Source organism: Amyelois transitella, chromosome 4, assembly GCF_032362555.1.
Source record: "Amyelois transitella isolate CPQ chromosome 4, ilAmyTran1.1, whole genome shotgun sequence".
In the NCBI taxonomy this organism is placed as follows: domain Eukaryota; kingdom Metazoa; phylum Arthropoda; class Insecta; order Lepidoptera; family Pyralidae; genus Amyelois; species Amyelois transitella.
Window position 1 is genome coordinate 3605965 of NC_083507.1, and position 25161 is coordinate 3631125.

A 25161-nucleotide genomic window follows, 5' to 3' on the forward strand; every position below is an offset into this window, starting at 1 on the left:
CTGTCACTATTGGAATATCAATTCCAAAAAGCGAAGTGATGGTTCACCCAACAAAAACGCGCCACCTCTCAAAAGAATATAGGTTTTTCGCAAATCCCACGGAATCTATAGTTTTTCCCGGGATGAAAGGTACCCTTAAAGGTAAATGAAGTATGTATATCAGTTTATGCCCCATATAAGAACATTATTTTTGTAAACTCGTGAAGAGGTGAGGTATGAAACAAATACTTAGGTACTTTTGCATTTATATTAGTTGGGATACTTGGGGCTTGGGGACAGTCGTATTATTTTGATTTCTATTTATATAGGGCTGATGTATAAACAAGATATTCTTACTTCAATTTATCACTAGTAAATTAAATAAAAAAATAAACACATAGTAAACTACTAAATTTTTAATCGTATCCAACAAGTTATTCTTAAGCGGCATTCTTAAACTCAATCTTAACTAAAATTAATTTCTAAAATATTTCATATCTCTTCATTTCGTATGTCAGATAGAAAAATATGTATAATAATAACAACTGAAAATGCACTCATCACTGTGAAATGAAAATATACAAATGGTCTTTAATGAAAATTTTCGAATCTTATGTCCAAGGTGCCACAAATCGGGTGGCTTTAAATCAGTTCGAAATCATTGGTGTTTTAGGCTCTCAATATGAAGCCACATAATTTACAGATCACTGCTTCTGCTTATACAAGCCTGAAACAAGTAAAAAACAAAGTATTAATATTTTTTGTGAGACATAAACGCTCATGTGTTAATAGATAGGTATAGACATAGCGCCATGTCCAATAGTGATTCAAATTCTATTGCGACCTTGTACCAATGATTCTATATCTAGAGCTAGGCTAGTGATCATCTTCGTGTTAACCCCTCACTTAACTCATCCATGATCATGGACCTGTGCATCCCAGGCAGAAGGCTGGTGTGTGGTGAGGATACCCTGAGTGGTATCCTCACCACACACCAGCCTTCTGCCTGGTGAGGTGAGGTTACTGATATGGGGAAATCCCCCTGGTTAAATAACCAGGCAAAACACCAATTATTAATTACAGTACTCTAATTTATTAGTTATTTTGTTACAACTCACTACTATTCAATATGACAATATTTAACACAATAAGTTTACTTTTAACATCGTTAAGCCAACAGCTGAAAGTGGCCTGTCAATCTTCATAACTGTTGGCTCTTTCTACCCCACAAGGGATATAGACGCGATTTTATATATGTATATGTATGTACTTTGCACACAACAGGACAAAAGAAATACTTACCAAAATAAAATTTTAAGTATCACTCTTCCAAAGTTTGATAGTCTTGTCATTCTCTAGTGCTGCCGACGCTATTATATTCTCCGTGGGGTGGCACGCCGTGCACAGCACCGTGTCTGTGTGACCTGATAGCCGCTGTACGATCTCCTTTGATTGCAGGTTCCAAATGTATACCAAGTTATCTTCTGAGCCTGATACAATCCACTGAAACGAGACAAGGTTTTATGAATTCCTTCAAAGTACAAATGTTTACCTAGTATATTTTTATACAACTTGTGGGATTATTTGCGAATATTGAAAAAAGGAACCAAAAGATAAAAAAGAGTGGCGTGTGGCTCCCGTGGCTCCCGGCGCCAATACTGAAAAAGAATAGGACCACTCCATATCTTTGCCATGGATGTCGTAAAAGGCGACTAAGGGATAGGCTTACAAACCTGGGATTCTTTTTTAGGCGATGGGTTAGCAACCTGTCACTAGTTGAATCTCAATTCTATCGTTAAGCCAAATAGCTGAATGTGGCCATTCAGTCTTTTCAAGACTGTTGGCTCTGTCTACCCCGCAAAGGATATAGACGTGACCATATGTATGTAGATAAAAAAGAGAGAAGATAATAATCATTCCTTATCGGCGTTCGTACATAGCTCCAGTAGGTGATTAAAGAGTTAACAGGGTTGTTAACTCATGCTCAGCCCAACAAACAGGAAGGAACCTCGGGTTGGGTTGCAGAAGTTAGGCGGAAGTATTTCTTTATGGTTTAATTCTGTCATGTATAAAATAGTACACACACAAGACTATAAAATGGTAAGTACTGGTTAATATGTTGCAACTGATGGTTGTGACATGATATTTTCATTTAGCCACTCAATTCATACATTTAAGACAACTTTACAGAAAACTGCATATGACGCTAGTCAATGATCATCATTCCTATAGTTTCAAGTACAATAAATGATACTTCTATCAGTTACATTATACCAATTACTATGGTTACTGTGATTATTACACAATGGTATAACTGTAAATACTGTGTTGCATTGCATTGTTACTAAAACTTGTTTAGTATTTTAGTATATAATATATAACTGTTTGTTATTCCATAATACCTTTCCACCAGTAACACTGAAGTTTGCAAAGATGCAGTATTTTTCGTTCTTATGACCCGTGTATGTCTTTAAACATTTGCCTCGGCTGTAATCCCACAGTTTGAGCGTATTGTCCAGTGTTGCTGCTAGTATGTATTTGCCATTTGGTGAGAACTTCACGAAGGACACAGGAGGGTTGTCGTCGTCGATAAGTGTCTTTAAGCATTGGCCTGATGCCGTGTCCCAAATTCGGCTAAAATCAGAAACATGTTTTAATTTCCAACAAACTGATTACGATAGAAGACTTGTCTTAGGGATTCTGGCTCAACAATGTTATATTTAATAATTAATACTTTTCTTTGATTAAAAAGTTCATTTTCATTATGACCTGACAGGGAATCAAACCTATCGCCTGAGTAACAGGAACACTATCAACAAGTTGCAATACATATAATAATGGCTACTTCTACATTTTCTAAGGAGAAATTGTATTAAAATTAGAAAACAAAAAAAAACACATGAGCAAATACTAAAATAAATTTAGGGTACACAAATACACTACATATTATATTATTTGTAATGTAATATTTTACTCACCACAGGCCATCATAACTAGATGATACAATAAGGCTGCCATCTCTGTTGAAATGGACTGCTGACACAGGATCGGAGTGAGCCGGTAGTGTCTTTAAACATTTGCCTGAAAAAATAATCATCTATCACTAGATAGTAGTCGCTTCCCGCATCTGTCATTCTGCATGTATGCTTAACAACAGGCTTTGATGTTTTTTTTTTAAAAGATAGTGATTCAACTTTTATATGTTTAAAAGCTATATATTTATAGTAATGGTTGCTACTATAAATTTAAAAGTGAAAAACACTCATACACTCACTATCAAAATATCAAAAACTACTGAGCCAATTAACATGATATTTGGCAGGAAGGTAGATTGTAACAACTTTTGGAAATTCCCGCGAGAACGGGAGATAGCGGGATTTTTGGTTTCATGTGGGCAGAGCCGCGGGCACATTACATAGGAAAGCAGTTTGGACTAGGTCAAGGGGCAAGTGGCGTAATATGAAACTACACCTTTATTTCTGGAGTGTGTTTGTGAAAATTTTAAAATAAAAATAATGTAGTCTTACCTGTTCTTACATCCCATATCCTTACACTTTCATCAAAACTACCAGAGACAATAAGATTGCTTTGAGGGTTAAAATTACAGCAGAAAACATAATTACTGTGTCCCTTCAGGGTCTTCAAACATTTGCCTGAACTTAGTTCCCACACCTGAAACAAAACCACATTCAAATATTAGCATAGAATGAAGAACTTTATCAACCAAGAAAATATGCAATAAAAAGGAGTTTCTAGATGTGAAAAAATATTGTTCGAGGCAAAAGGTTACTTTGTGTCTTTTTTATATTTTAGTGAGTCCTGCAACTCAGATTATGCTAATCTTTAATAAATCTATAAACAGTGACATGTTTATCACCTGTTTTTATTTAAAAATATCCCTGAGCTACAAAAATTTCATGCTAAAAAAAGAACAATAGATTTTTACTTAGTTAAAAGGGCAAGCAATTAAAGATCGTTTACATAAAGATGTTGCCAACAGCTGATGCAACAAATGTCAAGGTGCTAAACACCTGCCCTATTACATATTATGGAGCCTACATATTGGCCAAGTTAACCCACTAAAAAATCAAGGTCGTTGCTAACCGCGCAATAATGATGACGCAGTGTGTGTGTTTTTTGTCAATGGTGTGACCATTGTAAAATCATGGTTTCAAAAATGTTCACTCTTAGTTTATTAAATAAATTTTACTCTCATAAGTGGAAACAACAGTTTTTATGCACACTCAAAATGTCTCATTGTGACCATTCGTTTTTAAAACTGTCAACTTAGAAAAAATATTTTCACCTAAAACAAACAGAATTGGTAATATTTTAAAATCAAATTGTCATCTTTTGAAATTACACTGAATATGTTGAAATGGGTTTGGAGTTTACTCCCTACACGGAAACTCGTAAAATTCACTTTATACCTAATAAGATTTAGTATGTAATTTGACCTCACAACCTAAATAGATAATGATATACAGCAACAAGATAGTTACAAAACTTCAACTCAAACAGGTAATTTCCCTTCTTTACCGAAAACGGGAGGGGGAGGGGTTTAATTATTCATAACTAGTGACCCGCCCCCGCTTTGCATGGGTAACATTATAGATAGATTAGATATAAACCATCTCTTCCAAACTGTATTCAAATTAGTGCATATATTTCTTCTTTTATATAGATTTTTTAAATTATTAAAAATATTTCATGCTTCACTTGAACTTGTAATTATATATAATCATAAAATATTTGCCAATAATTATGCATCACTAGCATTTTCACCTATTGCTCAGTGAGTTCAGCTATGTTTATATTAAAGTAAGCTTTTTCCTCTAGACACCAGAATCTTACATTTTTAACTTACAATTAGTTCATTCATAGTCCCCAATACAAAGTTCAAGAAGCTTCCTTTATCTGAATTATGTAACAAACTAAACACTCTAATCTTGACAGTGTGTTAAGGAAGTTCTATTGCCGTGAGAGATGGTTTATCTAACCTGGTTCCATTGCCTAGCCCAAAATGTTTTAACCCACAATATTCATGATACCTATTTAACAAATATATACAAAGATTACTAAATATATTTCAACAATAAAATTTATTTTGATAGATTTTAGTAACATTTAAGTAAAATTTGGTGTTTAATGTGGTATGTTATAACACAAAGCAAATAAAATCAGACTTTAGTGACTATGTTACATACATGTAACATATATAATCACATTATGTCTTTATCCCTTATGGGGTAGACAAAACCAACAGTCTCGAAAAGACCAATAGGCCATGTTCAGCTGTTTGGCTTAATGATAGAATTGAGATTCAAATAGTGACAGGTTGTTAGCCCATCACCTGAAACAAAAATCCCATGTTTATTAGTCTATCCCTTTATGACGACTTGAAAGACGTGATTAATATTAATAGAAGTGTTGAGTTTTGGTATTACCTTCAAAGTCTTATCATCACTAGCACTGACTATCAATCTGCTGTCAGATGACCATGCCACATCACTGATTCCCATTTTGTGTCCAGAAATTGTCTTCTCAAATTTGCCATCATAAGCACCCCAAACTTTAATAAGTTTGTCAGCAGCTGAAAAATATAAAGAGAAATACTTAGTAGTACAAATTTAAAAGTAGAATTTAAACTATCTTGGAATAAATTTTATAATAGGTGGAATTTAAATTTATTAACTAATTAATTTATAAATTGCGCAGTCCCTGCAAAGTATCAACCTGCAGGAGTGTGCCCAGAAGACTGGCAGCAATCAATATGGCTAGCTGTCATATTGAATAGCAATGCTGATTATCTGAGCAAGACAATTTTCAACCCTCCTATTATGCAAGATACCTCAATCAGCTTTTTCAACAAATATGGAATATTATTTTACATTTTCTTATATATTTGTTAAATGACATTCTATGCCACTACTATCTGTTGACTTTATACTTAAATGACAAAAATGACAAAAAAAATTAACATTCTTACCTAATTGCAAAATATTTGACACTATAATTTTAAGAGAGAGAGATTATAAATTTGACATTGTGAAACTTTCATTGCTTAATTTTTTAAACAATTTTGATAAAACATATAGATAAAAATATAAATTCTGTGTTATATTACATGTTGAACGTAATTAAACCATATGAATATACGAACATAATGAAAACCTGTTGCTATTTATTACACCTAGTAAGCATACCATCTGCCAAGTTTATTTGGGTGATAGTTATTAGATAATATTTCCCAAGAACATAAAGAAACAAATCGAAATGACAAAAGGGAACTACTCAGATCAACTTGGATAAACAAGGGGCTTACTTCACTTCACTTATAGAATTAAAACAAATTTACTTACAAGAGCTTGCCAGCCATTCTCCATTGGGACTGAATTTCACAGACGATACCGCTTTTGTGTGTCCGGCAAGTGTGAATTTAAGCGTGTAATTCGGCTTCTGCAATGAATAATTAAAATTAGCGCCAAATCGCACGTGCTCGCCCAAAGTTAGTTACATAAACATGTGCCGCCCGCAACTGACGCAAAGCCGTGAAATAATACCGCGAAGAAAGAACTTACCGCAGCTGAAGATTTATTGGTTTGAGGTGTTTGTGAAAGCGAATTGGGTCCAGACAGATTGGTGGAAGGTCCACCGTGAGTTTGATGTGCAGCAGGATGGCCAGGACCGGGTCCTAGCGGCACCATGTTTCAACTTTAGACGCACTACGTTTTACTTTTTTCGTCACCCACTACAGTCACTTAAACACAAATAAGAACAGCCTAAATTATATCTTTGATCAAAAAGTTCACGCAATATACCACCAATGCACTGATTCTCATTTAATTCAACGTAGATTTTCAACGAACATTCTAAATTCAGGCGTCTCAATGCGTGCATATTTCGCGATGGTAAGAGTAATGCCAACATAAAGAAAAAATATCCCACCCGCCCGGCCTTCTCATGCCTGTGTCCGCCTGAGTGCCAACATAAAAAATCGACAAAAGGGTGTCACACACCTAGCTATCTTCTTTTTCTTGAATTACATCTTCACTTCTTTTTGTACATGGCCGAGGTGGGATTTGAACCACTACCCTACACGTATTACAAACTTGCACTTTTTAGCCGGGCACCTTAACCGTGCAACGTTTCATTATTTATTTATTTTATTTATATATTTATGTGCATCAAGGAAAAAAAGAATAAAACTTACATGAACCTACTGATATTAATAAACGTAAAACGTATATTTCATGTAATTGGTGAACGAAATAAAAGCGTTAATAGTAAAATAAAATAAAATAAACACACTACAATTGCCTCATATTTCCATAGCAATATATAAAGGTATTAGGAGGCGAGAACAACGAGCCAAAGTTAAGATTTGCTAGTCTTAACTAATAAAACACAATTTTTCGGAGGAGGTTCACAATTAGAACGTATTTTTGGTATATCTCCGGTATTTTTATGATTTGAAATTTTTTTTAGTATTTTAAAGAGCAGATTGTTCTTACGATTCCCATGGATGTCTCAAAAAGGTGATTAAGGAATAGGCTTATGTACTTGGGATTCCTCTTATCCATATAGCCCATCGCCTGGGCTAGCAACCTATCACTATTTGAACTCAATTCTATCATTAAGCCGAGAATCTGCTCGGCTTAATGATAGAATTAAGATTCGAGTGTGACCTTTCATTATTTTGATGACTCTTGGCTCTGACGCAGGGGATGTTATTGAAAATCGTTTATTGACTGACATGTTATCTATGATATTTTAAAAGAATAATCTTGTCTTTATTGTTACTGTCATAGTTGTGTTTTAACTAGAATAAATTGTAATAATAATAATAATGTATCATTGACAAATATAGTAATTGTAGCTTTTCGTAAATTAGATGGAGAAGCATGTGGTAATTTATATCAGTTTACTCGCATTCCATTTGGAGTAACCAATGGCGTAGCTGCTTTTCAACGTACACTGCAATTTATAATAGAGTCAGAGAAACTTAACGGTACATTTGCTTATTTAGATGATATTACCGTATGCGGCAAAACAAAAGACGATCATGACAAAAATTTGGAAAGATTTATGATGGCAGCCGAGAAATACAGTTTGACACTTAACAAAGACAAATGTACCTTTTCTTCTAGCTCTATAAATTTACTTGGTTATAATGTTCATAATAACACTATTAAACCAGATTCAACTCGTCTTAAGCCACTTCTTGACTTACCAGTCCCATCAGATGGACCTTCACTGAAAAGAACTCTCGGGCTTTTTGCGCATTATTCAAAATGGGTACAAAATTTTTCTGAAAAGGTAAGGCCTTTAATCTCAAGCAAAAGCTTTCCACTCGATGAAACAGCTATTTCTAGTTTTAATTCTCTTAAATCTACTATTGCTAAGTCATGTTTGACTGCAATAGACAATGAAGAAAGATTCGTCGTTGAAACTGATGCTTCTGAGCATACAATTGCAGCATCTCTTACACAAAATGGAAGACCAGTGGCATTTTTTTCTAGAAGTCTTTCTGATTCAGAACGCCGTCACTCTGCTATTGAAAAAGAAGCTTACGCAATTGTAGAATCTTTACGCAAGTGGCGACACTATCTCTTGGGTCGACATTTTCTTCTCATCACCGATCAACAGTCAGTTTCATTTATGCTGAATCAAAATCATACAAGCAAAGTTAAAAACGAGAAAGTTGAACGATGGCGCCTTGAGTTGTCGTGTTATAAATACGACATTATATATAGACCAGGGAAAGAAAATTTCACTGCTGATGCTTTGTCTAGAATAAGCGCTAGTATATCTACAAATAAACTTTATGAAATACACGATGCTTTGTGCCATCCTGGAATAGTGAGAATGGCACATTGGGTACGTCAAAAGAATCTGCCATATTCGATTAATGAAATAAGATCCATGATTTCGTCTTGCCCTATTTGTTCAGAAATAAAACCAAGATTTGGTCAGACACACGGCCATCTCATAAAAGCAACTTCGTGTTTTGAAAGACTTAATATAGATTTCAAAGGGCCTGTGCCAAGTAACACTACTAATCGTTATATATTAACAGTAATCGACGAATACTCTAGATTTCCTTTCGCTTATCCATGTAAAGATATGACTGCTTCAACTGTTGTTCATTGTCTGAAAGATATCTTTTATCTATTTGGTATACCACAATATATTCACTCTGACAGAGGAACATCATTTTTATCAGAAGAAGTCCAACAATTTCTTCATTCCCTTGGAATAGCTACTAGCAGAAGCTCTCCCTACAATCCAGAAGGTAACGGACAAATAGAAAGACTAAATGGAACATTATGGAAGAGTATTCAACTAAGCATTCGGTCCAAAAGTATGCGAATCGAAGAATGGGAAAAAGTTTTGCCTTTTGCTCTTCACTCAATACGCTCGTTGTTATGTACAAGTACCAATGCAACCCCTCATGAACGTATGTTTCATCATCCTAGACGATCGCTAAATGGACAATCTATGCCAACGTGGTTACTTACTCCAGGACCTGTACTACTTAAACGACACGTAAGAAATTCTAAATATGACCCATTAGTTGATGAAGTGGAATTATTACAACCTAATCCCATGTATTCATATGTCAAGCTTCCTGATGGTCGTGAAACAGTAGTTTCTAATAAACATTTAGCTCCTTTGCCGCAACTTAATCAGGAGAGTGAAGAAAGTGCTGATATGGAGCCGGATATCCAGGGAACTATAAATGACACTGTGGAACCTGACGTGTCAAATGAAGGACGGGCAGCCGAGACCGAAGAACCTGTTCTACGCCGTTCCAGTAGAGATCGCAGACCACCAGCTTATTTAAGGGATTATTTAAGGGGGGGAGAATGACATGTTATCTATGATATTTTAAAAGAATAATCTTGTCTTTATTGTTACTGTCATAGTTGTGTTTTAACTAGAATAAAACCAATACATTTGGTTTTGCATTATTATTACATTGACAGAGTCAGGAATGAAACTGATGACAAAATATGGGTTGCTCAAGCGGGATTTCGAAAGGGAATGGGATATACTGATCAGATCTTTTCACTCACTGCGGTACATAGCCGAAAAGTTTTTGGCCAAGAGTCAAAAAGTCTATTGCACATTCGTAGATCTGGAAAAGGCCTATGACAGAGTTGAGAGGAATGAATTGTGGTCAGCACTTTCTATGTATGGGGTGAGCAGTCTCTTAATACGAGCACTTAAATCATTATATGAGGATTCGAGTGCTTGTGTCAGGATAAACGGAGCGCACACTGAGTGGTTTAAGATTGAGAAATGCGTTAGGCAAGGATGTGTTGCGTCACAGTGGCTGTTCAAACTATTTATGGATAGTTGTTTGACAGATTTGAAAGAGTCTGAAAGTGCATTAAGGATGAATGAGTTACTCGTCAAGTGTCTGCTCTACGCCGACGATCAGGTTATATAGGCGTCATCAGCGGAAGAGTTACAGGAGATGGTAAACTGTATACATGAAGCTTTAAAAGAGAAAGGAATGAAAGTGAACGTAAGTAAAACTAAAACACTGGTTTTTGAAATGGAGAAAGAAATGACAGCATGTAATATTTTGATTGGAGGAGAAAAAGTTGAGCAAGTGAAAGAGTTTGTTTATCTAGGATCAAAGTGTACATCAGATGGCAAGTGTGATAGTGATATTGAAAGGAGAGTTAACGCGGGGAACATGGTGAATTGGTGAATAGGGCTTTGTATGCCTTTATGAGCAGTCAGAAACTATCCAAAAAGGCTTGACTGGCTGTGCATAGGGACGTGTTGGTCCCGACATAATAGAAGACATAATGTATGGGAGTGAAAGTTGGGTATGGTAAAAGAAGCACGAAAGCAGAATAAATGCAGTGGAAATGAGAGCGTTAAGGTGTATGTTGGGTGTGAAATTGAGTGACCGGATAAGGAACAGCATGATAAGGGAATGTTGTGATGTGAAAGAAGATGTAGTTACAGGAATAGAAAAGGGTATGTTGAGATGGTTCGGTCATGTGGAGAGGATGAATGAAAACAGGTTGACTAAGCAGATATACAAGGAGAGTGTGGGAAGACCTAGACGAACGTATCTTGATCAAATTAAGGACGTCCTGGTAAAGGGTCAGGTCAAAAGTAACCGAAACCGCCGAACTTGCATGAAGAGAGTTATGAATGTGGATGAAGCGAAGGAAGTATGCAGAGATCGTGGCAAGTGGAAAGAGGTAGTCTCTGCCTACCCCTCCGGGAAAGAGGCGTGATTTTTATGTATGTATGTATGTATTCATTGACTAATTGGCAATATACAAAACAGCACAGCAGTTTATATATATATATATATAAATGATCTTAGGAACATCTCTGTCTACGTACATTGCAGATATTTTTACATCTATATCTGAATTTATGGTTCCTTCAGTATGCAAGTCAGTACCGAGGAAGCCAGACACTAACACAATAATAAATTTGTTACACTGATGGTTTCCAGTCTGATATAGGTACAATCTGTATACTGTATGCAAATCCCAAAAATTCCAACAGGCAAAACTTTTTAACTTGACAATACAATAAATCCTCAGCCTCTGAATATAAGAGACTAGCTAACCATTTTGAAATAGTATTGCGAGCTTGAGGTGAAGTCTCTCTCTTAATGTCACATGATTAAACTACACGATTGTAAATATATGTATATTTAAAAAAAACACCCAGTCTTTGCGCAATGGCGCAATTTTGCAACGGATATGGATGTGATTACATGTTATGTTTAGGCTTCTCACAAGGAAAGGGATGTTTTTCAGACGCATTTATCTACATCAGTGAGTGGTAAAGCCCAGTACAGTCAGTAGCATATTAAGCTAACATAAAAAGAACTAATAGGAAGAAAGCAGATGTTAATGACAAAACACGTCGATTGAATTGAAATACTGTCAGTTATTTATTTTTTAATGTCAATTTCAATAAAATTTAAATAAATGTATGAAAATATCATGAGCATTTATTGGGAATTTTCTCAATTTGCCTTAAATGCCCGGGCATTTGCCCATCTCTAGTCACACTTCACTTGCCATAACGCCAACTGTGTCAAAATGGTTACAACTATGTCTATGGTTACAACATCTTTATTATAGCAACACCAAAGCAACACAGCCAGCCAGTCATTGGTTGGTTGATCGATGTTGGCAGTTTGACAGCTCAGAAAAAGTTGACAGAATTGACCTCTTTGACATTCGCAAGGTTATTATTTCTGTCATTTTCAATAACTTTATAAATTCGCCGCTGTGATAAAATTAAAATAAGTTATTGCTTTAAAAGCACAAAAATGGCTCTGAATAAACTAAGCATTGATGCCCTAAATTTAGGCGGACAGCGAGTGTTAATGCGGTAAAATTTGTCTATATTTCTATGTATTACACTAACTTTCTATACATTTATATTTTTATAAGATTTGTTATATAAAATGCTTGTGAAATCTTGATTTATTAATTTTTAGGGTCGACTTCAATGTCCCGCTCAAAGAGGGTGTTATTACAAACAATCAGCGTATTGTCGCAGCTTTAGATTCAGTCAAATATGCCCTGGATAAGGGTGCAAAATCTGTGGTGCTCATGTCGCACTTGGGCAGGCCCGATGGACAAGCCAACCTAAAATACACCCTTAAACCAGTTTCTGAGGAACTCAAAAAACTTTTAAACAGGTAACCCTTACTTATGAAATCATTATAATAAACACTTTATTCTTCTTGCATAAAAACAAATCACTGCAATTTAAAAACTTTATATCGAAACTTTCAATATAACTGAACATTGCCCGTGTCTTAGGTAATTTTAACAAGATTTTTTAACTGTCTATCAATTCTGACTTTTTTATTTTGACCCTAAAACAGTATTGCAAATTCAGTATTACTTACAGGGATGTCACATTTTTACCAGACTGTGTTGGACCAGAGGTAGAGGCAGCCTGTGCTGACCCCCCAGTAGGGTCGCTTATTCTGCTGGAGAACCTTCGATTTCATATTGAAGAGGAAGGCAAAGGGGTTGATGCGAGCGGAGCCAAAGTCAAAGCTGATCCTGAGAAAGTCAAAGCCTTCCGGGCTAGCTTGCGAAAGCTGGGGGATGTTTACATTAATGATGCCTTTGGTAAATTTTCATAATCTTTTTACTGATAAATAAATATATAAGAAAGTGGTAACTTATGTTAATCTTTAGCTTAGTATTGTCACTTACCATCAGGTGAGAAAGAAGACAAATGCCTAATACAATATTGAATGGAGCACTTTATTAGAACTGGGTTAAGGCTTCACTTGAGTATATGACCGTGTGGTTGTCGGATTCCATATGGTTCCCTTCCACTTAAGAATAGGACCACTACATATCTTTTATTCTTATTTTTATTAAATTCCATTTTAAGCCAAACAGCTGAACATGGCCTTTTCAAGACAGTGCAGCTCTATGCTGCACATAAAGCCATAACTATGTATGTGACTATAGTTCGCAATGCTTAAAAGCTGACAGCTAAGACAACTGGTTCTATTATTTTTAAGATTGAAAGTGTGGAGTATGCTATGTAACCATTATTTCAACTTGAACAAAGAAAACAATGCTGCTAGCTAAATTTCCAATTTATTTAAACAGGCACAGCCCACAGAGCTCACAGCTCAATGATGGGTGAAGGTTTTGAGCAGAGAGCCAGTGGTTTCTTGTTGAAGAAGGAATTACAATATTTTGCAAAGGCCCTTCATGAGCCTGAGAGGTATGACTGTATCTAGCTTTTTATCATCATTCATTATATTGTGCAGTGGTAAAGAGCTCGACTTCAGAGTCACAGAATCCTGGGTTCAATTCCTGGTGAATCCATGTTTGAAATGAACTTTCAAATTTAACTAGTCACTGCAAGCTTATTTAAAGTTCCATGAGAATATTTTTCTGTTCTTGAAAAACACTGTATCCCCATAAGTTTTTATAGATAAAATTAAGACTATGTATTATGTACACATACGTTTCTAATGTTGAATGTGCTTGTAGGCCATTCCTTGCCATTCTTGGTGGTGCTAAAGTGGCAGACAAAATCTTGCTCATTGAAAACCTGCTGGACAAAGTTAACGAAATGATCATTGGCGGCGGTATGGCATACACATTCCTCAAAGAGACCAAGGGCATGGCTGTAAGTATGCTACTCAATCTAAATATGTACAATTTTATATTAAAAAAGGATTTTTTATTCCTATAAAATTGATTTTCGTGTTAATAGTTATGATTTAACTACATAATAATCCTACAACTATTATAAAGGCGAAAGTTTGTATGGATGTATGGATGTTTGTTACTCTTTCACGCAAAAACTACTGAACCGATTACCATGAAATTTGGTATGTAGGTAGCTGAAGACCCAGAATAACACATAGGCTACTTTTTATCCCAGAGTTCCCGCGGGATTGATAGGGTTTCCATGCGGACGAAGTCGCGGGCGGCCTCTAGTCATAAATAGTTATTAGGATTACATCACTTGCTTTTTATGTACTTTTTGAAATCTGTATATACCTTGATTGTTGACTGATACATTTTACTCTCTAATATTGTTTACATTTTTTATATTATAAAATATGATTAAAGGTTATCATCAAAAGGTTAGAAACACATAAAAGTCTGTCTTGAAGACACAACTTCAGTGATAAGGGCATTGTAAACATTTATATATTGTTTTCTGGTGATTGTCCAATTGTGTTCTTCCTAGGATCCCCTTAATCTATGACCCAGGAATAGAAAAGTCAGATAATTATGCGGTTATTCGAAGTGACTACCGCCTGACCTCAATGATTCGAATAACAGGGGAACCTAGCCCAGCTTAGATCATCAAAATACTCAAAAGTTGTGTATGTAGTTATAAACCAAAACTTACATGCATATCAAGAAATGTATAATACCTACATGTAATCACACCAATTTCCCTGGTCAGACAGAGCCAACAGTCACAAATAGACTAAAATGCCTTGTTTAGTCTTATGTATGTATGTGATTTATCATTCTTTATATTTTTAAGTTTGTAGCATAAATATGTATCAATTAACAATATCCAGTGCTAACAATATTATAATATAAACAATTTATCATTGTGCTTGAGAAAATTTATAAATCACATAAGAAACATGGTTAGAGCGAGAGTGTACTTTTATGTTTCTGATTTTATGTTTTCGAAGTTTGTTTTTCCAAATCCAATTTCCAAGTATTTTTTGTTTTCTATTCCAGATCGGTACCTCTTTGTACGACGCTGAGGGAGCAAAAATTGTGACCAAACTATTGGAGAAAGCTGTCAAGAATAATGTGAAGGTCCACCTGCCCGTTGACTTTGTAACAGCTGATAAGTTTGATGAGAATGCACAGGTAAATATCACATTCACATATTTGGATCACAATATGATAATTTCGTTTTAATTGATTCACATCACACAGACATTATAATAAAAATATAAAGCCCAGACTCCACCAAGACTGTAATCTTGGCTCAACCACTTTTCCCAGTGGATATTAACATGTTGAGAAGATCAATTTTATGAACAGAATATGAGCTAACTGAATTTCATATTGCTTTCTAGGTCGGTGAAGCTACTGTGGAATCTGGTATCCCTGAAGGCTGGATGGGTCTTGATGTGGGCCCTAAGTCGAGGGAACTCTTTGCTGATCCTATTGCAAGGGCTAAAGTTATCGTATGGAATGGGTAAGTCCCGTTTATTGAAACTCGTTGAAGCGATTGCTATTCAGCGGTGCTATCATGCGAAATAAAAAATAAAACAATCCTTATCATAATACTAGCGACCTGCCCCGGCTTGGCAGGGGTATTCACTGTCATTGAATCTGAATTATTTCGTCAAATCGAAGTGAAGACTTTGGTGGATTGTGGCTTGCGACTATTGGCTTTTTGTACCCCGCTATATAATGAATGTATGAACTAAACTATAAATGTATGTTGTAACAGCCCCGCCGGAGTGTTCGAATTTGAGAAGTTCGCGGGCGGCACCCGCGCGCTCATGGACGGAGTCGTCAAGGCCACGGCCAACGGCGCGGTCACTATAATTGGTAAGGAAATTATTTATTTACAGAAGAGGAGCCCGGGGTACGCCTTTCACTATGGATCCTGGATTGGCTACGTGAAGCGTAAAGTGTATCGTCAGCCCCACCTAGAATAGGGGGTGAATAACACACAACTAAAAGACACTAATAAGATTATGTAGGGAGTCAAGAAAGTATGCGCTGTTACGAGACGCGACAGCAGCGCACTCCTCCCATGATACGGCTTGTATAACCGGAAGGTTGGTAGAGAGAAGAGTGGTGGTGGGATCCTGGACTGGGTGAGTTAGGTTTACACGAAGCGACTCCCATCTGAACTACGCAACCCTTGCAGGGTGACCTTACAGGGTGTGATGATAAATACAAGAAATAATACTTTTTACAATAATGCTACTATTTGAAGAAGTATCGTTCAATATAAAATTAATCTCATTCGACACGAGCGTTGAAGCAGTGAATGGTAACCAAGATAAAGTGTATAAATCTGGAATTTCCATTTAATGCATTTTTAATTTTTGTAAAAATTTGTTAATCTGCTCAAGTGTATGTTCGAATTACAAAATCAGTGAAAGCAGTTTGTTGATTTTGTCTTTGCGTTGGTACCAAGCTATAAAAACTAACTTTGATCTTAACTTAATAGTTAACAGTCATAATTTACATCCAGCCCTCGTAGCATGGCGCGCGCTGCGGTTTTTATCGCGCGAAAAGCTATCGCTGTTTCGCTTTTTATTATGACGTGAAACGGGATAGCGATAGTTTTTCGTGGAATGTGCCATGTGCATTTCCTTTTAATGATACTATTGTGTTTGTTAAGGTGGTGGCGACACAGCAACGTGCTGCGCTAAGTGGGGCACCGAAGACAAGGTCTCCCACGTGTCCACCGGGGGCGGAGCCTCTTTGGAGCTGCTTGAAGGTGAGTTTCAGCCCCTTTTGTCCTTTTTAAACTTCTTTCCGTGGCCCTGTATCAGGTGAACCCATGGTTACACGTTCAGTTGGCTAAATGTCTATGGTTACTCGATTCTATTATGTTTGACGATCGAAAATCATACCAAAAAAAAAAAGACAATCCTTACGATGTTTTCTTTTTAATCCGCAATATGGTGAGTTATAATCAAATCGGGGACGTCCTGGCAAAAAGTCAGGTCAATAATAACCAAAACCGGCGAACTTGCATGAAGAGGCTTATAAATGTGACGGAGCGTAAGAAGTGATGAATGCAGCGATCGTGACAAGTGGAAAGATGTCTCTACCTACCCCTCCGGTAAAGAGGCGTGATTTTATATGCATATGGTTATGCTATATTTGTGATCAAGGTTTATTGATGTTAACTTGACATTCTTTTTATTTACAGGTAAATTGTTGCCTGGGGTTGCCGCTCTTTCCGACGCATAAATCGAAAAACGCTATCATAATAAGTTATAGGTATCTATATAAAGTCAAATATATGTTAAGTAAATAGTGCAATGAAGAAATTAAGCATAATATTTTCGGCTCCGTATGACTCGTTTATTTAATGATATTGTGAAATTATTATAATCACGAGTGTGTGTATAGACACCTATGTATATGTATATAGGTCCGATAAAAGTTTCGTGTTGTTTATTGTAATATTGAGATTTAAATAAATGTTATTCTATGATACTATTTTGTTTAATTTGAGATATGAGATACGTACGCCTTTACAAAATTTGTGAATAAGGACGCTATTTCTTTAAATAGTTATAACGAGACATAGTCTATGTGTGGGTGTGTATCATCCCTCTCTATCTAGATATATTTAGATATGATTAATGAAAGTGATAGAAAAGGAAACGACATGCCTTCTTATCATCCGCGAATAGACTATAATGTGTGTACACACCGGACCAACGAATGGGTTTAGCTAGCATGTTTGGACGGATTGGCGAACGCCAACACTTACGTTCACGAAAACATACGAACGTGCGTGCTGCGCTTATGTTCGTTGGCACAGTGTGTACGCGGCTTAGTTTTTAGCGCCAAAACCCAATAACTGACAATGCATCATATATGTTCTGATTTGCTTTCGTAAAGCAGGTCGTTGACGTGTAGCAAATGCCATCGAATGCAGTAGCACGACCAGAACACTCCTCTCTCTTTGTTTTGTCTCACAAAAGCTGTCAAATTAACTATCAGTGCGGTTTAATCAAATCTTGTACCTATTTACGAATTTAACATTTACGCTAAGCACTAGTTGTAGTCTAAACGTTCTACAAGTGGCAAATTCTTGCTATTGTACATTAACTATTCTAACCACTTGTTACTCCTCTTTACTCTTTCAAGAAATCGTCGTTTATGTTTTTTAGAGTATATCCAGCAGAACCTTAATGAAAGCCGAAAATTGAAATATAAGTAGGTATTAGGTATTCCGATTACTTTGAGTGAGAAGGTAACAGGTTAGTAAGGAAATGTTGAGATATGTATTCCGTTTACACGAGGGAGCGAACCATTGATTTCGGACTTTATGACAAATTTTAACATAGACAAGACCAATAAATTATCAATAATAAAAAAAAAAACACCTTTGTCCAGAAACCCGATACACTCGTAGCCGACCTGAGCTACGAAAAGCTACAACTTGTAGCGGTTCGCTACGAAAGTCGTAGCCACTTCGTAGGGTGTCCTCGCTACGATGCCGCCCAGTATGCGTTGCGTACAGGAATACTCTAAAAAAGAAAATGTATTGCGATAATCGATGGCCTGTCCAATTCATATTAATATGTATGATCCATATAAAGTATTCTTAATAAATTTGGTAATCGCATTCCTGTAAGTACCTTTGTACTTATTTCAATGAAGATTATTAATTGATATTTAAAATCATTGTGGTTTTGAGTATGACACTATAAATGATAAATTAAAATGTACATATTTAAAACCAATCTTGATCTGTACTGAATACTTATATGTTCAAGTTACGCCCCTATTCCATAATAAATGCTGCCCTGTTAATGGTTATCGCGATAATAGAGGTTGTGTATGGCTTGAACCCAATTCGAACTTTATTGACATTTCCTGGCCAGTAAACAATCTGTTAACGGTTCATGAATGAACCTTCCACGGAACTCTTTTTTTTTCAATGCAATTTGATCCTTATGCATTTGATTTAGTACTGATACTTGCAGTACAGCCCGTCTTTGTAAGCATTGAAGAAACACGGGTGTGTGGTAAGAAAATGTGGCAGCTATCGATCTGATTCTCGCGCAAGCGTCTATGAACAGATTTCGTGCCAATTTCCAAAAATCGTATTAAAGTATATTTTGAAAAGCGGTATTAAGCAATTTAAATGTATAATTTATTATAATAATCACCTAATACGGCAATTAAAATTTATATAATTTTATTTGTAGAGTTGTGTTTTATTTGGAACAAGATACAGCTGTTCTTTATCGACATGCCATCGCCCCAATATACCTTTCCGATACCCGCCGTGAACTTTGGTCCAATTGGCGAAAGGTAGCGCATGTGCAGTCGTGTCCCCTGGGGTCTCCATCAAAATAATACCAACAAAAGTGTCAGTAATGTGAAAGACGCGAAACGCCGCCGGCTACCCGGCGCGCGTTCTCATGCAATGAACATTAACTAAAGAAATACCCCAGTTTTATTAATATGAAGTTATTGGTGTACATTTATTAAAATTAATATATTCGAGTCAATTGTTGTTGTGTATACAAGTTTGTTCGTAAGACATCGTTGTTTAGGTAAATCAGTTAAGGTGAGTTTTCCAATGCATTATATGATCGGTTTTGTTTGTAAGCAAGCTCCTTGGCTAACGATCTTATCGAATTAATGTTATTTATTTTCTGCGTTTGATGATGTGAATATTGTTTATTTCTTTTATCAAAACCAAGTCACAGTGGTGATTTTTGTCATTGAAGACGGAATACTATTTTATTCCTCCGTTTTATATCTACTAAAAGTCAACAGGTTTTTATTTTATGGGCGCTTTAGCAACCATTAATTCGTTCAGAATGAACACAAATTCGTTCAGTTAGTCAGTATAAAGCCGTCAAGTTACTCGAATTCGTTAAAATCACAGGCGGCGTCTTGGTCGCATGACCAATATAATTCCAGTGGATTTTAATGGATTTGTAATTTTGCTAAATTTATACTTGTTACATTCTGGCTTTTTAAAAAATAACTAAGATGAAAAATTTAACCTGTATTTATTGAATTCTTAAGCAGAGTAAAACAAACGTTTTGACTCCATCCCAGAGCCAAATAGGTATATGCATTGAATTGCTATTTACGAAGTATGCACCCCACGAAATTTGAGGAACTGTCGGGTTAGGCAAAGGCATCAACCTTGCATCACATAGGCATCATCTAACCATAAGATAGATCTATAACGGCTAGTGTGATATGCTGTCGACCGTACCTGTAATTATATTGATTTTATCCGGAGTTGCCCTTCAATCTCGAAATGATTTGTACTTTATACTCACAAAGCCGATATAACAAACTCATATCTGGCAAATGGTCAGGTCAAGAGTAACCGAAACCGACGAGCCTGCATGAAGATGAATATACTATGTAGGGATCGTGACAAGTGGAAACCTGTGGCCTCTCCCTATCCTTCCGGGAAAGAGGCGTGATTTTATGTATGCATGTTTGTAAACTCATATTTCGAATAGCTGTCGTAATTATTCCAGGTACCTAATGGACTAACTTAAGTAACGGACTACTTCACAACTACTTGAGAATGAGAAGGGACGTTTTGTTGGAACAGTTCCTAATCAAATTATGTAAATATCAGAATGTAAGTGTACCTACTTACACACTTTCTTGTATTAAATGTAGGACACATCTTCTACCTATCTGTGTATGTATCGACTGTTCAAACAAGTTTAAATATAATGGTGCGATGTTCCAAAGATTTTAGAACTTGTAAATAATTAATGTGAAGGGAAAAGTTTGGTAATGTGACTGTCAAGGGCCTGTTAGGCAAACCAAATTTGGCGCGCTGCGTAGGCGAGTTGAAGTCCTTTGGGACCACAGAAATCTGAATAGTATTATTCAAATTTCCGTTAGACATAGTTGATGGAAATGTACATATAATTTCAATCGTAAACAAGGAAAAGAAAATCTTACTTATAAAAATACTTACTACTAATTGAAAATACAATGGCGTGTATGGTACTTTAAAATGTGATAAAATAAATAAAAGCTTTATGTAAGCCTTTTCAATCTCATAAGGAGTAGTAAATAATATCAGGATATTACTTGCGTCATTTCATGCTTGCGTCTCTCATGACAAGACACCTGTTTGAAAGAAAGCCGGCACCTGGTAACACTTACATAATAATCTCAGTCAAAATGTTATTATAGGTACTTATTTAATATTTAAGATATATGTTCAACCCTCAAAATATTAAGGAAATATCAAAGTACGTATAAATGCTTATACCTAATAAAATTAGCTTTATTATATCATAAAAATTTATCATAACACAAACCAAAATGAGCGAAGGTTTTATGTTAAAATCTAACTCATAAAGACGTTATATGCCTTTTTGTTATAAACCGCGGGAACAACGAATAAGTAATTTCCGAAAGAAATGAGTCCCTTGTACGTCGTTTGGTGTTTTTCCATGACAATATCGGCTTACGCTTTCGATAATTATCTTCAGGGAATTAATAAACATAAGAAAAATATGCTTCCTGATATTCTTCTGAAAACAGATTTAGAGACTTACGTTGGGTCTATCGAACAATTAGTAAATTTTTATGTGCAAAATGCAAACGAAATCGATGTTAATTCTGTCTTTGGATTTTTTTTGATGAATGGTAAGAAATGTGTAGATATAAAATACTGTCATAATATTAAAATCTTGTATTTTAAATCTTTTTTACAGTTTGTAATAACTTTATTGCACAGAAATTTACACGGTTACAGGAAAAGTAATAAATAGTAAATAAGATCATAACCAGATCTTACAGTGTCACGTATATTTACAGTGAATTTAAACAGCGCGCTTCACAAGAAAGCTAAAGATTTACCACTAGTTTTAGCTAACAGATTCAAAAATATAGTTCAAAAGAATATAAGGCTCGTGGCATATTTCCGAATGATGGCTTCTCAGTCGCAGGTTCAATCTCCGCGCCATAAAAAGCTTAAGAAAAGTAAGTAATTGTCGGCATAGTGTGAATTGCACCAATGTTTACTACAAATTTTATTTCAGCAGGATTAGTAACGGTACTCATAGTATGAAAAAAAATTAAATTGTGCAGCAATGATTTGACAACAGTTTCGTTAATATTATAGTTATATGGTGCATCCCATACTTTACTCAGTCAACATCAGACCTTCACAAAGTACAAGTATCTTCGCATGCACTTTCATATTTATCAAGTTACATACAAATCTTATTCACAAATAGAAGCTAAATAATCCTACACGGCGAAATTACTCATATAAATAAAAACAAATGCTCTATGCTTAGAAGTTAGAGTAATGTCAATAAGCATACCCAGGCTGTGAAACATAGCGGTGAAGTATGCAAAATGTAACACGCGAGAACATTGTGGCTCAAGTTCGTAACAAATAATTCATATTAAATATTGAATTAAAAATCTCAATGAGTTTCCGTTTCCGGCACTTTAGAATAAAACAACTTCATATCTTTCCCATGGATGTCGTGTAGGCTACTCAGGTTTATAAACTTGGGATTCCTTTTGTAGGCGATGGAAGCAGCCTGTCACTATTTGAATCTCAATTCCATCATGAAGCCATGCAGCTGAAGGTAGCCTTTTAGTCTTTTTAAGATTGTGGGACTACCCTGCAAGGGATATAGGGGTGACTATATTCATGTCAAAAATAATTCCAGTTGCAACTTTATTTTCGAATGAGTCTCTGTGGGTATCTCGAACGAAGCACGTGGATAGCAAGCAAATAGTGGACTCCTCTCCACTTGACTATAAAGAGGTCATGTTACATTTCTCTAGTTGGCCGGAGTATAAAGAAGAAATCGACAATATAGGAAGGATGATGCCACCGTTTGCACTCACAGGTAAAGTTGTCAAAATAAAATTTTATACAAAGCACGCAATTTATTACCCGCGTTAAACTTATGTTCCTGTAGAGTTTTCCATAATTTTGGGAAATTTCTTAAGAAAAAAAAACAATCTTTGTTAAACCTCTGATAATTGCAAAACTGTGCCTAATAGATACTAAATAAATACGTTTTTAATGTAATACGTATCAAAATTTACAAGATGAGATAATCGTCTCCTCAAAAAATATTCCAAAATATCCTACGATTTACTTGTAATTAATATACATAGGTTAATAAAAGAATAGTAACTACTCGTATTTACAGAAAAGTGTTTGCTTATTGTGGCCGAGAACCCCGTCCACTACGGTAACTCCACTCCGCCTCAATGTATAATGCCTCCAGAGTGCAGGACTGGTATATCTGCAGGCAATGATATTGGGTTCGCCTTGACTAACAGGTACCACATACATAAATGTTTTCTATACAGTACACAAAGCCAAAAGACTGAAACGCCACGATTGGCTGGATGGCTTAATGATGGAATTGATATTCAGATAATGACAGCTTGCTATAATAGCTCACCGTCTAAACCTAATATTCAGTAAAAGTTGTCATTCCTTAATTGAAGCTGTTGGTTGTTAATTATAAATAATATAAACTCGTATGCTCAAACTATATATGGTACGGGCTATATACATATATGTTCCCATATAGCCTAGGCCAAAACCTACGGATTTTGGCCTAGTATTCAACTTAAAAATCTAACTTGTGAGAGCACTATAGACACCAAGTTTCCAGTGCTCTCACATGTTAGATTTTTATTAATATTTGTTATAAATAGATTCAGGTAGTAAAGCTACATTCATTTAAATATTTTTTTTTACTATTGCTTGTTTGATTCAGATTATTGGTACTAATTCAAGCACGATTTGCGCGTCATTGTACCATATTAAGCGAAAAAGAAGATGCAGAGTTAGTTGACAAACTATGTTCCACTTGTTACAAAGAAGCAGCATTTATCAGTATGAATAAGTACAATCCTGTCATTTTATTGATAGAGCAGTGTAAGTAAGTGGTATATGATTTAAATTAGGATATTTAGTACATTCTGTTCGAATCCATTGTGTCCCGTTTCATGGAAAAACTTAACGTAGTACCAAGTTGCACTTGTACGGACCATATTTGGAACAACTTCCCAATCGAAGCAGATTGCTAGTACCTAATTTCCATTGATTTTAATCATAGCTAGTTAGTAGAAATTAAAGTAAATTTCCGAGATTTGACCGAACAGACATGAACCTCTCGAGATATCTGCCTCCATTGCCGTCAGCAAACGCGAAATCATATCGGCCTGATAATTTATCATAGTCATGTGTTACTCGATACCTTGCCAGCGCCACTTTAAACTTGTATTTAGCCCTTGTTATTATTCAAACTTTTTCATGCTTTCTAATTTTTTAAACGATCCTTTTATCTATCCTTTGAAGGTATATGCGCAATTAGTTACTATTTTGTTATGCGAGATTTTTTAGTTGCACTCAAATTTATTATTTTGACTATGAGAAGGAGAATAAAGCTTGAACAAACACAGTTTTACACGTTACGCCTCAATCTATGAAAAATAACCTGCCTGATTGCAGTAACACTATGCACTTTGAATGGGAATGTGGAATTTTTGCGGCGTCCTTGGCTCTCTTACATACTGGCTCTGCAAACCGAATACGGCTGCTTTAGCGATTTGCTGCGGCGGAAGAAACCTGTAAAGCCAGTTCCTAACTCAAGATGGAGTTTGGACAAAGAGAATCAACACCAACCTCAAACATTCTGCTTTGGACCCGCCTCTGCTGGGGCAGCAGCTGTATTGTCTGCCGCAGTTAAATATATACTAGAACTTTATTATTAACAAATAAAGTTATATTTATCAACTATTTATTTAATTTAGTGATAAAAATACCTGTTTATACTTTACATTGACACACATAACTTTTTGCAAAACTAAAAAACATTATATGGACAGTTTGTCACAGAAACTTTGCAAAATGTTCTCCACTAGCCTCCATACAAAGTTTAATGCGTTTGAACCAGTTTATATAATACTTTTTCCA

At 35.6% G+C, this 25161-nt stretch overlaps 2 protein-coding genes across 2 annotated transcripts; one reads left to right on the forward strand and one right to left on the reverse strand.

Annotated features, from left to right (window-relative positions):
• Positions 1-380: 380 nt before the first annotated feature.
• LOC106129333 (WD repeat-containing protein 5) lies at positions 381-6913 on the reverse strand. The gene is made up of 8 exons (XM_013327863.2): positions 6561-6913; positions 6342-6438; positions 5427-5572; positions 3507-3651; positions 2958-3060; positions 2382-2613; positions 1282-1482; positions 381-706 (listed from the first exon to the last, which is right to left on the reverse strand). Exons 1-7 carry the CDS (start codon positions 6684-6686, stop codon positions 1294-1296), a joined length of 1038 nt encoding a protein of 345 aa, XP_013183317.1. The 5' UTR covers positions 6687-6913; the 3' UTR covers positions 381-706; positions 1282-1293.
• Positions 6914-12193: 5280 nt separating this feature from the next.
• On the forward strand, positions 12194-17684 carry LOC106129435 (phosphoglycerate kinase). Its single transcript, XM_013327995.2, has 10 exons — positions 12194-12363; positions 12473-12676; positions 12892-13118; positions 13614-13731; positions 14004-14142; positions 15225-15359; positions 15572-15693; positions 15952-16052; positions 16858-16956; positions 17395-17684. Exons 1-10 carry the CDS (start codon positions 12302-12304, stop codon positions 17433-17435), a joined length of 1248 nt encoding a protein of 415 aa, XP_013183449.1. The 5' UTR covers positions 12194-12301; the 3' UTR covers positions 17436-17684.
• Positions 17685-25161: the final 7477 nt, after the last annotated feature.

What these genes read in the sequence shown, in the direction of transcription:
- LOC106129333 (XM_013327863.2), bottom strand. Translation starts at nt 6,686, where the DNA reads ATGGTGCCGCTAGGACCCGGTCCTGGCCATCCTGCTGCACATCAAACT. An exon ending in GTGATGATAAGACTTTGAAG is followed by an intron (nt 3,652 to 5,426) that starts GTAATACCAAAA and finishes GTTTTGTTTCAG; the next exon opens with GTGTGGGAACTAAGTTCAGG. An exon ending in TCAGTGTTACTGGTGGAAAG is followed by an intron (nt 1,483 to 2,381) that starts GTATTATGGAAT and finishes GTCTCGTTTCAG; the next exon opens with TGGATTGTATCAGGCTCAGA.
- LOC106129435 (XM_013327995.2), top strand. Translation starts at nt 12,302, where the DNA reads ATGGCTCTGAATAAACTAAGCATTGATGCCCTAAATTTAGGCGGACAG. An exon ending in GGACAGCGAGTGTTAATGCG is followed by an intron (nt 12,364 to 12,472) that starts GTAAAATTTGTC and finishes ATTAATTTTTAG; the next exon opens with GGTCGACTTCAATGTCCCGC. An exon ending in AAGAGACCAAGGGCATGGCT is followed by an intron (nt 14,143 to 15,224) that starts GTAAGTATGCTA and finishes TTTCTATTCCAG; the next exon opens with ATCGGTACCTCTTTGTACGA.